The 14,442-nt window shown below is 36.0% G+C and overlaps 2 protein-coding genes across 3 annotated transcripts; one reads left to right on the top strand and one right to left on the bottom strand.

Moving 5' to 3' along the window:
* Positions 1–340: 340 nt before the first annotated feature.
* LOC114745070 (dymeclin-like) lies at positions 341–7,487 on the top strand. Its single transcript, XM_028933207.1, has 18 exons — positions 341–813; positions 1,312–1,548; positions 2,108–2,171; positions 2,254–2,383; positions 2,480–2,624; positions 2,731–2,979; positions 3,060–3,144; positions 3,312–3,414; positions 3,585–3,710; positions 3,791–3,904; positions 4,849–4,967; positions 5,083–5,170; positions 5,259–5,351; positions 5,448–5,537; positions 5,710–5,829; positions 5,936–6,027; positions 6,340–6,397; positions 7,183–7,487. Exons 1-18 carry the CDS (start codon positions 624–626, stop codon positions 7,258–7,260), a joined length of 2,181 nt encoding a protein of 726 aa, XP_028789040.1. The 5' UTR covers positions 341–623; the 3' UTR covers positions 7,261–7,487.
* A 2,436-nt stretch (positions 7,488–9,923) lies between these two features.
* Positions 9,924–11,375, bottom strand: LOC114745075 (early light-induced protein, chloroplastic). 2 transcript variants are annotated; one of them, XM_028933212.1, is made up of 3 exons: positions 11,128–11,375; positions 10,867–10,950; positions 9,924–10,431 (listed from the first exon to the last, which is right to left on the bottom strand). In XM_028933212.1, the coding sequence occupies exons 1-3, from the start codon at positions 11,275–11,277 to the stop codon at positions 10,084–10,086; spliced, it is 582 nt and encodes a 193-aa protein (XP_028789045.1). In that variant the 5' UTR covers positions 11,278–11,375; the 3' UTR covers positions 9,924–10,083. The 2 variants fall into 2 exon arrangements, with proteins under 2 accessions (XP_028789045.1, XP_028789046.1); XM_028933213.1 differs by having other exon boundaries at positions 9,924–10,428; positions 11,128–11,374.
* Between the last annotated feature and the right edge of the window lie 3,067 nt (positions 11,376–14,442).

The following is a 14,442-nucleotide window of genomic DNA, read 5'->3' as shown; positions in this document are numbered from 1 at the left end:
TAAAATAATTAGTTATTTATAAAAAATATATGTGATTTTTGTTAAATAAACTTTTGTATTGAAAATTATATGATGAAAACTCTTTTAATAATTTTAATTAATAGAGAAAATTTAGACAACAAATAGTAAATTTTAAACGGTAAAATGGAGTGGTGTTTCCCTTCAGCACGAACAGAAACTCCTTTTTACATTTATCACCGCAGCAGTGCTTATTCATAATAGGGGCCTCCCTTGAATTTCAGTCCATTGGAAGGGCAATATGGTCTATTGGGCAAGAGAATGACGTATTTCATCCAAACAGAAAACGCCCAAGCAAACGAGTCTTTCGTTTCTCTCTCTCAAAAGTCCTCCAAAAACCTTCGTTCTGAAGCTCCTCTTCCTTTTATCTCTCTCTCTCTCTGTTCCTCCTCGTGTGCTTCACGAACTTCTCAGATTTTCAATTCCTATCTCTCATTTCTTCTCGGGATCGAGTCCTCTTGATCTCTGTGTCAGTTTGTACAATGTCGTTTACGTGAATCTGCCAGCAGCACAAGGAGGATCGCTCACTGAATAGCTTAGATCAGAGTCGACGACCCAACAAACTACTGAGGAACCGAGTCAAGCACGTCAAACCCATTCAACATATGGGGTCGGTGCCTTCAACTCCGCGGAAGAGCGGTGCATTCTCACAGGACACGGCGGAGTATCTCATCGGAACCTTCGTCGGTGGCGAGTCTTTCCCGCTTTCCTCCGAGTTCTGGCAGAAATTGCTCGAGCTTCCTTTCGATCTTCGATGGCCCACCGACCGTGTTCACCAAGCGTGCGAGCTGCTGGGTGAGTGATATTACAATTACTACTCATAATCATTAACTAGGAAAATAATGGTTTTAAGGGGAAGCTTCAATTGCGTGCTATAGTTCTCAATTCGTGGCTAATTCCGTTATTTAAGAATCATGGTCTAATAGAATTAGTAGGAGTGTATACATCAGAGAATGCATTTTTATCTAAAAATGATTATATCATGGAGTTTAGCATACTTTTGTGATTTCTCCATTGAATTTTTGAGTTCAAAAAATTGACTACACTAACGAATCAATCCATTGGATTAGAACTTTCAGCTTTTCTGTCCCTAACGTGCTGGATCGAAGTGCTCATTCAATTTTAGACCCCAAAAATTTTGGGTGAAATGCTTATTATGGTCTTAAAGAGAGCACCTTTTTTCTCATATAATAAACATTATTTCAGATCACTTGTAGCCAAATAGACTTGTTCCTGTTCACTCCATTGTTGTAATATTTGACTATCGCTTGTTTCCTTGCATCTTTCTTGCAGCAAAAAACAATCATCGCACCAAGCATCTTTCAAAAATTTTGTTCCATCTAGCATGCTACTTGCAGGAATCCATGTCATCATCTGGTGTACCACCAGTGGTTTATGAAAAGGCTGTTAATGCCGTGTACATTACTTCAATATTTTTGAAGCATTTGATTGAAAATGTCCAAGGTGATGATCTGGAGTTACATCTATTGCTAGATGAAAATGAATCAATACCAAAGGGTATTTTGGGAGGTATGTATCGTTCAGTGTTGTGTCAGTGCAACTTTATATTATGCTAATACTTTAGAATGCTTGATTTTCTCTGCTCTTACTGTTTTGGGTTAAATAATATATTGGGACACAGTTAACTTCAGTGATCTGGCTGTGGGCCTTCCACTTTGAGTTATATTCTTTAATCAAATTAAGATTTGGAAAATGAAAATCAATTTTAACATGGAACTTGGTATGAGATTTATTGCTTGTATGAATGTCAGATTACTGTCAAGATTGAAATTTTCTGACACCTAATTTGCCCCAAAAAAAAAGAGGGTTTAGATTATAAATTCCTTTCCTCAAGTCTATTGTGATATGTTTAGGATTTTTGGCAGGTAATTTAAAATGGATCTTTATTCTTTGTCTTTGCTCTTTCTTTTTTGGAATGGCTTTTTTATGAAAATTTTCTGTCTCTCCAATGTATATGTTTCTGGCATTCTTTTTATATATATATATATATATATATATGTATATGTATGTATGTATGTATGTATGCATGCATACCCACGCGCACACATATACTTTCATCTTAATGCAGATCAAACCATTGAAAATCTTGTCATGCGGAACGTGCTTACCTTTATAACATCAGTAGACGTGAGGTAATTAATAGTTGGAGCTGTTAAATGTGTTTTGGGTCTCTGAACGTATTACGTTTCCTAATGTGACCTTTTTCTACTCTAGTCCCAACACATATCTCTTGCACCTGGAGCTGCTTAATTTCATGCTTATTGCAATGTCAACTCAGCTTCTGTGTGGGCCATCTCCCAGACCAAATGATGTGAACCCGTTTCTTGATGCAGCAATGGCTCAGGTGAGTGGATGAAATTGCAGCATGAAACTTGGTTTGATGAATTACTTCATGTTTGCAGATAGCAAATTTGCTCTTGACGTACTGTTATTTTTGCAGGACACCTCTCTAGTTAGTTCTTTTGTTCACAGACTGCTTCTGAATTATATAACCCGCCCCAATATCCCTTTTAATAGAGCATCTTATTCCATCTTTAATGAAGGAAGTGAGAGGGGCGTTTTACAGAGAGTTGGTTCTGCAGCTGGTATGATGACTAAATAACATTAATTATCTTACTTCTGCAAGATTCTAATTTAAAATATGGAGAGTAATTTAGTCTTTTGTCATTTCATTTTTTCTTTCCCCTGCAGCAAATTTTGTTTTATTGCCATTCAGTTATTTGATCAGTTCAAGCAGTGGGGAACCGAGAAGTCCTTTAGCAGATAGCAGTCTCCATGTGCTTCTTGTTCTCATTCATTATCACAAATGTGTTGCGAGCAAGGACTATGGTGCCAATGAGAATGACAAAACTGCTGTGTCAGATACGTTACAGAAAGAAGTAACTTATTTTTCTGACAACCCTTACTGCAAGGCCTTAGAACATGCAACTGATTTTGAATGTAATATATCTTCTATTTCTATTTATATTCTTTTGGTTGATTGTGAATACTAGCAATTTTGATCAATGCTCTGTCTGCAGTGGATCGTGTAGATGTTGAGGGTAATGCTAGCAGTGGTCCACATGTAAAGTTGCCTTTTGCGTCATTATTTGATACCCTTGGCACGTAAGTAGTTGACTACTAGTGTGCATCTTGAACCAATTGACTACTACATCTGGATCTTGCTTTCCTATTGTTTTTACTGAATTATACTCCAAAATATGTATTGAAATTCTTCTGCTGACTTCTACGCCCTTCTTACAGTATTTTTATAACTGGTTACTTCTGCGCAGGTGCTTGGCTGATGAGACTGCGGTACTTTTGCTTTATTCATTGTTGCAGGGGAATTCTGCATTCCTAGAATATGTCCTGGTGCGGACTGATCTAGATACATTGGTATGATGTCGTAACTTAACTCTATACGAAGAAAAAATTTGGAATCAATATAATTCGTGTGGAAGTCAGTGGAAGAATTTTCAGAGGAAGTTTGGTTTATGCTCTTTAACTTCAGAAACATGGATGTCTTTACTATCATATCAGTAACTGCCTGTTTCTGAAACCAACAGTTGATGCCCATTCTTGAAGCGTTATACAATGCGTCACATAAGACAGCCAATCAAATTTACATGTTGCTGATCATACTTCTCATACTCAGTCAGGATTCTTCTTTCAATGCAAGCATTCATAAACTGGTAAGAAAATTCTGTGTTGTGTTATTGGGCTTAATCCTAAAATTTCAAGGCTTATGCTAATGTGGCTTATGCCCGAACAGATATTGCCTGGTGTTCCCTGGTATAAAGAACGTCTCCTCCATCAGACATCTCTTGGTTCTCTCATGGTTATAATTCTTATCAGAACTGTACAATATAATTTGTCTAAATTACGGGTATGAGTCATAAACCTAGTCAAGCTTTTAATTTACTCGCTCTTGTTTATTCAAAATGACTCTTCTTGCTGATTGTTTATATAATTCAAACCATATGGGTTGTGTATACTGATCTTATGATTATTTAGCATTTTTTGACTATACAATTTTGGAGTTTCTCCTAGCCAGATATAATTTTGAAGTTTTAATGCCATTGATTGTGATAGATTTTAGCGTTGTGAAACTTTTTTGTTCTGAACCGACTCAATTTTCAACTAGAGGTATTCTTCAAAAAGCTCATAATTGCATTGGCTTCTAATGCTAAACTGCACCTCACGTTGTTTTGACCTTCACTTATCTTCATAAACTTAACACTTCACATGTCATATGTTAGCAATATTGATAAAGAACAACAGCGTCTCGAGTTAGAGGTATCCAAATACGGTTTCCAATGACGATCCTGTTTGATTTGTAAAGGATGGGGAAAAGGTAGATGCATTATATTTATATCAGATCTTGGGCTGGGAAAGATGAAAAACCGACAAAAAGGGGGATGGGAAGAATGAGTGCTGGAGAATTATAATGGAAATTTCTGCATAGCATTTCAATTTTATTTCTTCCGCTGACCTGAATCATGTTGCTAATTGTATAGTCATTACATTCATGCTCAAGAAAAAACAGTTTCCTATTTTGTGTGTATTTGACTGTAAAAATATTTTTTTGCCCTGCTTTCTCCTCTTACCCCAGTGGTACAGGCAAAACAATAAAATCTCTATGAAATATATGGTTTAGTTTTGAATATGCATTCCCCTGCCAATTAATTTCATTAGTGGATGGCAATTAGATGGTCATATTGTAGAAAATAGTAATTATTTGCATAATATACCAATCGGTGTGTATTGATGCTTTTAGTCCTGGAAAAGTTGTTGGTACTTTTTTAAAATTATCTTTTTTATTATGATTAGGATGTGTATCTACATACAACGTGTTTAGCAACTTTGGCAAACATGGCGCCTCATGTTCACCGTCTGAGTGCATATGCATCACAGAGACTAGTTGGACTTTTTGATATGCTATCACGCAAGTACGTCACTTCTATTTCTTGTCCTTTACTATCTCCATGTTTATATCTATATATTTGTGAGTACCTTCTATTTTTTTCCGGCATAACTGTGATCATATCATTGCCTTCTCATTAGGTACAACAAATTAGCAGATCTCAGACATAATAAACTTCATATTGGAAATGGCAACTCGGTTGAAGGAAATGGCCTCAGAGAGGATGTGGTATAAGCTTTGGTCTTTGTGCTTTTTGTGGTTCTAATTATTATAAACTTAATATCCCTTTTGCTAAATCGTATTTCTTTCAATGCAGTCAACTGAATTGCAAATTTATACTGACTTCTTGAGGCTTGTACTTGAAATTATAAATGCTATCCTGAGTTATGCCCTGCCTCGGAACCCTGAGGTATGATTTGATTGATTGTTGATTTTATCCCATCTATTTTGATTTGGTTCCTTTATATTTACATGTAGATGCTTTTTTCATATTTGAATGGGGCAGGTAGTATATGCAATAATGCACAGGCAGGAAGTTTTTCAGCCATTTAAGAATCATCCACGCTTCAATGAGCTGCTTGATAACATTTATACTGTATGTTTCATATATTTTATTGAATCTTCATCGTACCTACCTCCTTTTTTAAAGCTTGGAACTCTTGCTGGAGAAAGATTCACTTCTCTTCTGTTGCGTTCGTGGTACTTCTCTTTGCATAATACACCACGGTTTCAGTGTTTGAATAATGTAATCAACATGAAAATTACAGGTGTTAGATTTTTTCAATAGTCGTATGGATGCTCAAAGAGGGGATGGTGACTGGTCAGTCAACGAAGTGCTTCAGGTGATAATTGTCAATTGTCGATCTTGGCGTGGCGAGGGGATGAAGGTACAATGAAAAAGATTTGTCTAATTTGTGCTTACATGTAATGAGAATTATCACAAGGAGCATTGCTTCCTCGGTTTACATGAAGCATGTCGTATGTGTTTGACAGATGTTTACTCAGCTGCGCTTCACATATGAACAAGAGAGTCATCCGGAGGAATTTTTTATGCCATACGTTTGGCAGCTAGTCTTATCCCGATGGTATGATTTGTTCCACTTCTTATCTGCATATTCTTGAGATATTTTGAATTTATTTACTTCTCCTGTAGTTTGAAAGTTGGTGTAATTGGATTTATACGCTTGCATGGGAACCTAACTTCTTTCTGCTTCTATGATCAATCTTCGTGAGGGGTTCACTGATCCTCCGATGAGGGATATAGATACTCACAAAGAGACTATGTTCCTGATTATAAGTTTTTCCATTTCCTTCCTACCCATCTGTTTAATTTTTATTATTATTTTTTTACCTTTTATGTACGTGTAACTGATTTGAGCAATTAATTGTGTCTTCAGTGGATTCACATTCAACGCAGCAGCCATCAATTTGTTTCCAGTTGATCTTCCTGCAGAAGTACGTATCCAAATTTCTATTAGATACACATGTCTAGTGAAAGAATGGCTTCTCTCTTTAGAATGTTCACATGGCTTCAGCATTTGATCTGGTTATTGATATATTATCTCTCAAAGCATTCTTTTTGTAACTATACCTGTGTGGCGTATAAAAGGGAAATTAGTAAGAGTTCCGTGCTTTTAGAGGGAAATCGAGAAAAAATTAGGATGGATGAAAAAGAGAATAAGCAGACTCTATACGCACCTCCTCTCTTCTATATTATCTTGTCTTTTGCATGCATATCACATTACTGTAGAGGATCATGATTCCTAAATATGGCATATGGTGGGGATGGGGAGTAGATGAGACCCACTTGATTGGTTTTCACTCCTCACTCTTTCTTCCCATGCACTGGGTTCAATATTTCCGAGGGTCGTGGTCCACGTTGCTCTCAGTTTATCTAGGAACCTGAATGTCTAATGCAACCTATCCAACGGTGTGATAATCAATTAGATTTTATGAATAGAGTAGAGATTTGATAATCAAATGGACAGTTAGGATGGATTATTTGAACGCTTTGACAAGTCATTTGTTTTTTGTTTTTGGTTGAAATCATATATGTTTTTATTTTACAAAATGCAACATCTAGACTTATAGATGCAACGTCTAGACTTGATCTAGAGATATAGCAAAAACATGCTAGACATTAAAATCGCGATCATCTCATGAACGACGCGACTGATCAGAGTTGAGTTCATAGCCAGATGTGATCATTGAGCTGAAATGGCAAAATTGACTTGTTTCAGGAACATGAGAATGGAGTGGAGGTAAGCACACTTCCAAACGGGGATGTTGAGAGGCCAGCATACCAGCCTGATCCATAGCCAGCTCGCCATAATATCACGAGTTAGTTTTTCTTGTGGATTATCTATCTGTACATAACAAGTAGTTGGGAAATCGTGAGGGTGATGTTCTCATTCTTTTCTGTTCATAAATTTGTGAGTGTAGAGGTTCTTTCATTTTATTAGACACGATATATTCATGTGATCAATAAGTGATGGTGATGCTTACGTTGCAGTCGTATCCAACGTGGCACATTTTTCAAATTGCATAATTTCAGGAATGTGGTCGTCCTGCGCTTTAGAAAGACGTTAAATTTTTTTTTTTTTTTCCGGTTGGGGTTGGGGAGGCCAGAATAATTAAGAAGTAATGGTACAAAAATCCCCACCCTCGGAGGAATAAGAAATAAAATTGCCACAAAGGCCCCTTCCCTCTCCAGGAAAAAAAAATGTATTCACAAAGAGGCCATGGAAGTAGAATAGCGTTTCCTCCCCTTCTGGGTGGTAAAAGGAGAAATATCATAAAATGCAAAATCGGGCCATCATGGATCCTTATGCGTGCACGAGTGTTTTGTTGGAAAGGGTTCTGCAATTTTTTTAAATTCTTTTTTAGGTAATAAATTTTTTTTTTTTAGAAAAAACGTAGGTTAAGTTCTTTAAGCACAATTTGTTATGTGCCTTATTTTTATATGTTTTAATCCTAAATTTATGTGAAAAATATAATGTGATTTGGAAACTTGATATAATAATTATAAAGAATTTGATCAATGTATTGTCTTCTATTTTGCTTTTGGTCAAATTTTTAATTTTGTAATTTTCTTCAATAAAAACAGATTTAAAGCATCAAAATGAACTATTTATCTTTTTCAGTGGTTTTACTTCTTCGGTAATGATTTGCTCACTTTCCTTTAAATTTTTTTTTTGGTACAACAGCTATCTTTAATTTCTGACTAGTAACATATTTCGGACCTGCTTCTCTCTGCTGACAACGTCCCTCCTCTACCCAAAACACTGCCGTTTTGGGTGCAAAATGATGGGAGCTGATTGCCTTTTTTTTTTTTTTTTTTGTATTTTGAAGTTTTTTTTTAGCAGCATCTAAAATATTTTTTTGGTAGCACCTAATGTTTCATAATAATTTGTGGTACACTTAATACTCTAAAATATTTTTTGATACATTTAGCATCTTAAAATATTTTTTTCATAAGCATCAAATATCCTAAAATAATTTTTTGTTGCATTCAGTATTATAAAATATTCTTTTAGTGACCTGGCTTTAAAAAAACAAAAATACAAAAAAAAGGGAGCTACTAAAAAAAACTTCAAAATACAAAAAAAAAAAAAAAAAAAGCAATCAGCTCCCCTCATTTTGCGTCCAAAACGGTAGTGTTTTGGGTAGAGGGCAGCGGAGGGACCTCGTCAGTGGAGAGAAGCCAGGTCCATTTCGTACCAGCAAATTTTGTGCAATAAAACAACTAGGCAGGCTCATACACCAAAAGAATATGACATCATGTTATAATATTTTTTTTTTATCATTATTTATCTGTCATAAATATTGATTTCATAGTTATTAAATAACCTTTAATTGCATATTGATGCTTTGAAAAAAGTCGACTGCTCACCGTCGCCATTTCGATCATGGTTGGTAAACTGAAAACTATTAAAATTTTTCTTTAGTGGGTAATTTCTGGAACGCGCTCTGGTATTTACAAAGATTATTGCTCTGAACAAATTGTTTTTCTGCTCCTCTTCCTTCATCCTCTCTCATCTTGCCTCCCTTCCCTACCTCTACGTCTTCGCCCTCCAACTCCTCCCACCGTCATTTCCCCCAGCCCTACCTCCTCCGATCCCCGCCGTCATTGACTCCCTGGAGTATGCTTCTCTTCACTTGGCAGATTCCGACCCTTCCTTCATTCGCTCATTCTTGTACATCAATGTCTTCCTCTTTCAACTTTTAACATCTTTTCCTCTCTTTCATGTTCTTAAATCTCGTTGGTTCCCATTTCAGAGCTAAACATGAGGGAAGAATTGATCTTCTTCAACCTAAATCTATAGCCTGAAGTTTATGCGTTGTTTGGTATTTTTATTTTCTGTTGGGCAAAAGGAGGAAAGGACGCCACTCTGCATTTGGTCAGTAGGGATGCAGTTTGAGGAGGGAAAGAGATTAACAAGGAGAGAGGATTTCTAAAAAAATGAAGAGAAAAAAGTGGCGGAGGAGAGAGAGGTTGAAAAAATAACAGATAAGCTTCCACGTCGGATTAAATTTATTGATGTGGTAAATTCTGATTTGTCGCAGCATAAATGATGTGGTGCTCTTGAAGCATGTAAGAATTTCTCGGAGACGTAGACGTAGGGAAGGGAGGCAAGATGAGTGAAAATGAAAGAAGAGGAGCAGAAAAACACAGTAAAGAAGAAAAAGTGAGAGAGAGAGCTCGAGAAAAGAGACGAAGAGAAAGCTTACGGTCGAAAAGAGAGAAACAGGGAAGGATGGGCATTTGATTTTTTTAAAAAAAATAACAAATAAAAAAACATATCAGATTAAACTTATTGAGGTGACATGTTTCGCCAGATTATTGATCTGAACAAATAGTTTCATTAAAGAAAACATTGTTCAACTGAAATTCTTACATTTTCCCCCCACGTATATTAATTGAGTAAAAATTGTACATATTTAATTTAACCAGTTCAAAAGCATGACTAAGTATACTTTACAAACAGCAATTTTTTCCTTCATTTTTGTCGAGCAAATATGCAAAGGGTATGGTCAAAGAAGATTCTCACATCTTCAACATTTCATTTAATAGATACTTGGCGGGAAAAAAAAACATTAATTGTAATAATTGTTATAGTTACAAAGCAAGTAAACTAAAATCACACTAGGGTTCCTCCTTTGACAAATTCAGTGAGAGCTAGTGCGACTAATCCCAGCATCGCGAATCTGCCGTTCCAGAGCTCTGCATCAGAAGACATGAATGATTGAGACTTTGATTCTACGCTCACTCCTTTGAACAATGGAATCAGCGATGCAAGCGATAAGATGATGCTTGTCCCCAAGAACCACGGGATTCCTCCGTCGGCGATCTGCGCGAACACGTCTTGCCCTTTCGCTACCTCCACCGCCATTGCCGCCACAAACCCTATCATCGCCAATCTCCCGTTGATCCTCTCCGGTGCTGGTCCACTGAATGCCAAAACGTCTGAGAATTTTGTGCTCACCTGCTTCCATTCACGGTGATGAGTTAACTTCAATCTTCTTATATCAGAACTTAATTATAAAGTACCAGTGACACTCATTAAGGAAGTAATAAATTTCATGTGCATCCGCCAGTTTCATCTTGTATCTTTTCCGTTAATATCTATATAATGATTCACTCGAAAAAAAAATATCTATATGACTATATCCAAATTTGTCGTCTTACGCATGCGTACTTCGTAATATAAAAAAATTCATGAGCGATTTCCATGAATTTCTAGAACCAACATGCATATGGTTTGCTGAACCCTAAGGAAGATTTGGGGTTAAAATATATTTTCCCGAATATTTAAGTTCATTCTTTTCGCCCTTCTTCGACAAGGATAGTAAAGTAACCGGGACCAAAAAAGTTTCTCAAGGATTAAAGAGTAAACTTATTTACACAGGGCTTGGTGGCTTACTTTCTTGGGTGAGGGAGAAGAAAATGGCTGGGGCTCCGACTTCCCTGATGTAGCAGGGCTTCTTTTCTCCCCTTTCGTCTCTTCCTGCAATTAACAGAAACAGTCAAAATGATGTGACCCATTTTCACAAGACATGTGCTTGGTTAATCACTTCAGCTAGAATATTATCCCATTAGATTCTCCTTGTCAATGCTAGATCTTGCATCACACCAGTGTGTGTTCATGTTCATAAGGATATAAGAATAGATGCAAAGCAATTACCTCAGCCATAGATCTAACTCTGAGACTGACATTCCTGCGCAGGGTTGGCATGTATGCTGCTGGAACGCCAAGCTGGTTCACGCTGGACCTGTTTGAAAGGCGAGTCACAGGGCTCGCCAAGAGAGATTGAATAGCATATGAGGCAGCCATTGCTTACTGGAATGTGAATGAAAATTTTGCAGTTGAATATCTTTGCACTAACTGTATGGCTAGTTTCTTGTTATCAACCTATTGTAATTGAAGGAGGAAGTGAGCGTGCTTATATAGAAAAGAAGACGCAAGTATTGTGGTGGATATTTTGGTTCCACGTCATGAGGAATTGGGGTCCTAAAGTTAATTGGTTCACGTGGGTGCGCTTGTCCACACATGGCAAAAGCAAGAGACGTGGCTCTCTTATGGACCAGAAGGTGCCGCTCGGTGAATCTGTGGTTTATAATGGTTGCAGACCAAGTTGGAGCTTTGAGGACTTTTGAGTTACCTGAGTTTGGTGGAGACTAGGGTGTTCCATAAGCTTCTAGATAATTGGAGGTATGATCCTTAATTGAAAGATTCATATTTTCTTAATTCATTTATGATTTATAATGCATGAATTATTAATATTCTCTCCTTGGAGTAAGTGGTACTACAGTTTTTTCCCCTTCGGTTTTAAATGTATCTCACTTACATTTGGTACTCTTCATGAGACACTATGGTTCTGACCCGTGCATTGATTGCACATAAAATTGGACAGGGTTCAAATTGAGAGTTGAACGAAATTATAAGGAGCGAAGATATGATATATTCTTTTTCATTTTAAAAATATTATCCAACTCTTAAAATCTCCTCTTTTCTTCAGTTTAAATTCTATAAGCGAAGCTAATTTGACAGTATAAATTTCTCATGCCATGTTTTTTCTGCCTTGTTGGACGGTGCTGTTGCCCCGGAAAATTGGAATCCGCATGCCCCCACATGGCCAAAACTGGCAACGTGGTTCTCCTATGGCTGCAGACTTTGGAGCGTCCTCAGGCGGTCCACTAGCCTCTAGATAAGTGGAGGCATTTTATTTATATTTACCACGATAATTGGAGTACGACGATGTTTTTAAGTGCTGGCAAAAACAAAAAGAAGGACGATGCTTTTATTATTTGTATAATTGTATAATTTATGCCTTGTATGTATATTCTTTTTGTTTTGAAAATGTATAATCTAATTTGCCTGAAATTCGATCATATTTGGTGAAAGGTTTCCCTCCATACTTTTTAACATCGATGTCAACTCGCAGTTCAATATGTATATTTTGTTTTACTAAGAATAAATTGATGTAGCTTATCTACCGTTACATTAAGTCATCAACCAAATCTTACTTTAAAGGGTTGAGGTGTATTTAGTTCCTTAAAGTATTTTCTTGAGTATAAAGCACCTTAAACTATTTTGTAGTGTATCCAGTATTTGAAATATTTTTTAGGTGCATTTAGCATCATAAAATATTTTTTGATCTTGGTGTTGCAGGTACCAAAAAATATTTTAAAATGTTGGACAAACTTTAAAAAAGAAAATATTTTAGGGTGTTGGAAGTATTAAAAAACATTTTAAGGTGCTGGGTGCATTTGAAAAATTATTTTAAAGTGCTGAAGGTATCACAAAATATTTTAAGATGTTGAATGTATTTGCAAAAATTTTGTGGATGCTAGTTGTACTTTAATTTTACTTTAAAACGAAACTGCTTTAATTGTTCTGCGCAAAAAATGCATTCGGCCTAAACCATCTTTTACGGAAAGGAATGTCCAAGAATTGGATACATCGAACCTCTACAGTTGAATTTTATTCAAATGGTCTTCCTTTTTTTATCCAATGTCAATGAGAAGATGAGTGGCATAGTTTTTATTAATGGTCTATTAGCGCAATTAATCCAAATAAGTTGGGGCCTAATGGGAGTTTTGGAAACCGGTTGGTATTTAAAAGAAGGGCAAGAGATTTTAATTTTAAAGTTTAAAATGAATGCTCACATCACATGGAATGCCTAATAGTACAAGTGAAGTAGAAGGAGCCCCCTGTGAGTTTAATAAAATAGTCTTCATGTGTGATCGAGTATATCATGGTTATGGTCAAACAATCCCTGAACTCTATTTTTTTATCCTTTACCTTTTCTGAGTTCTTCTTCCCCACCAAAGTAACTCTTTAAAGTTTCAATCTTTCACGATTGACACACCCAAGCTATTTTATTGCTTCCTATGATAAAACGTGGCTCGAACCATAGAATCGTGAACAAACAACATCCTCCTTATATCTTATTGGATCAAGATTTCTAAATTCTTAATTCAATTGGTGTATCTTCTTACAGTCTGGCCCAAATTTTTCTTAAAACGTAAATTCGTGAGTTTATACGTCTAAATTGCAATTTGAGAAGTTGAAAAGAACAAAGTCCCCGGCCTGCTTGACGCTCCCTTCTCCTGATTGTGCGCCTGTCACCATTCTTACGCATTTGAGGGGGGCAAAAAAGGGTAGGCATATTAGCCCAAAGGAAGAAAGTTAGGCATAGCTTGAAAGATACATTTCAGTATTTCACAATAAATCATTATTTTGTGTAAACAAGATAAATGTCTTTCATCAACTGCGAGATCCCCACAAACAATTCTTTTAGAGCCTGGTCACCATACTATATTCTTGAAATTTGAATTCCCAATAGACTGCACTTTTTTTTTTTCCCAAAAAAAGGTTTATGCTTGGATTACATGCTCTTTTTTTAATTTTGAAAATATATGTTGTAATCATATTTGGAATTTTGACTAAAATATCTGAAAAAAGGGATAAATCCAGAGTGTATTATTCAAAATATTTGCCGCTAAAATAAGATATAATTTAATTTTTATTTTAAAGGAAACTCGTGACTATATATACACACACAACAGAATTTAAAAAGAATTACATAATTTAGTATTAAATTTATTTAACTGAAGGGATGTGATGAGATGGAATTCTAGACGTTAAATTATACAGACCTTGATGATTGATACCATGTTAAAGATTATTTCAATTCAAAGCTTCAAAATTTCAAATTATAATCAATGGAGATTTCAGGTCTTCAGAATTTGATTGTCACATCAAAAGGTGATTAAAAATTCTTGTTTTGAACTGCTTCATCTCTTTCTTGCTTTCTTCCTCATGGAGGTCCAAATTCATTGTTGGTGTGCCTTCAAGCAGTATATATCTTCAAAATAGTCTTCGAAGCAAACCAATCTGCCCTTTCTTCTTCAAGGCACATGAGATTAGTCCTACTTCTTAAACCTGAAGTGTCTTCAACTGACAACAAGAAAAAACAAAAAACCTGTCCTTATC

The sequence above is a fragment of the Neltuma alba genome, unplaced genomic scaffold, assembly GCF_004799145.2.
Source record: "Neltuma alba isolate B1F8T4 unplaced genomic scaffold, ASM479914v2 tig00004520_pilon, whole genome shotgun sequence".
In the NCBI taxonomy this organism is placed as follows: Eukaryota; Viridiplantae; Streptophyta; class Magnoliopsida; order Fabales; family Fabaceae; genus Neltuma; species Neltuma alba.
This window is presented reverse-complemented; position numbering and strand designations above follow the sequence as displayed.

Bases quoted from the DNA above. Each gene is read 5' to 3' on its own strand.
- LOC114745075 (XM_028933212.1), bottom strand. From the start codon at position 11,277: ATGGCTGCCTCATATGCTATTCAATCTCTCTTGGCGAGCCCTGTGACT. The intron at 10,951-11,127 runs GTAATTGCTTTG...TGTTAATTGCAG, and splicing joins GAGTTAGATCTATGGCTGAG to GAAGAGACGAAAGGGGAGAA. The intron at 10,432-10,866 runs GTAAGCCACCAA...CGTGAATGGAAG, and splicing joins CTTCTCCCTCACCCAAGAAA to CAGGTGAGCACAAAATTCTC.
- LOC114745070 (XM_028933207.1), top strand. From the start codon at position 624: ATGGGGTCGGTGCCTTCAACTCCGCGGAAGAGCGGTGCATTCTCACAG. The intron at 2,172-2,253 runs GTAATTAATAGT...TTTCTACTCTAG, and splicing joins ATAACATCAGTAGACGTGAG to TCCCAACACATATCTCTTGC. The intron at 5,830-5,935 runs GTACAATGAAAA...TGTGTTTGACAG, and splicing joins GGCGTGGCGAGGGGATGAAG to ATGTTTACTCAGCTGCGCTT.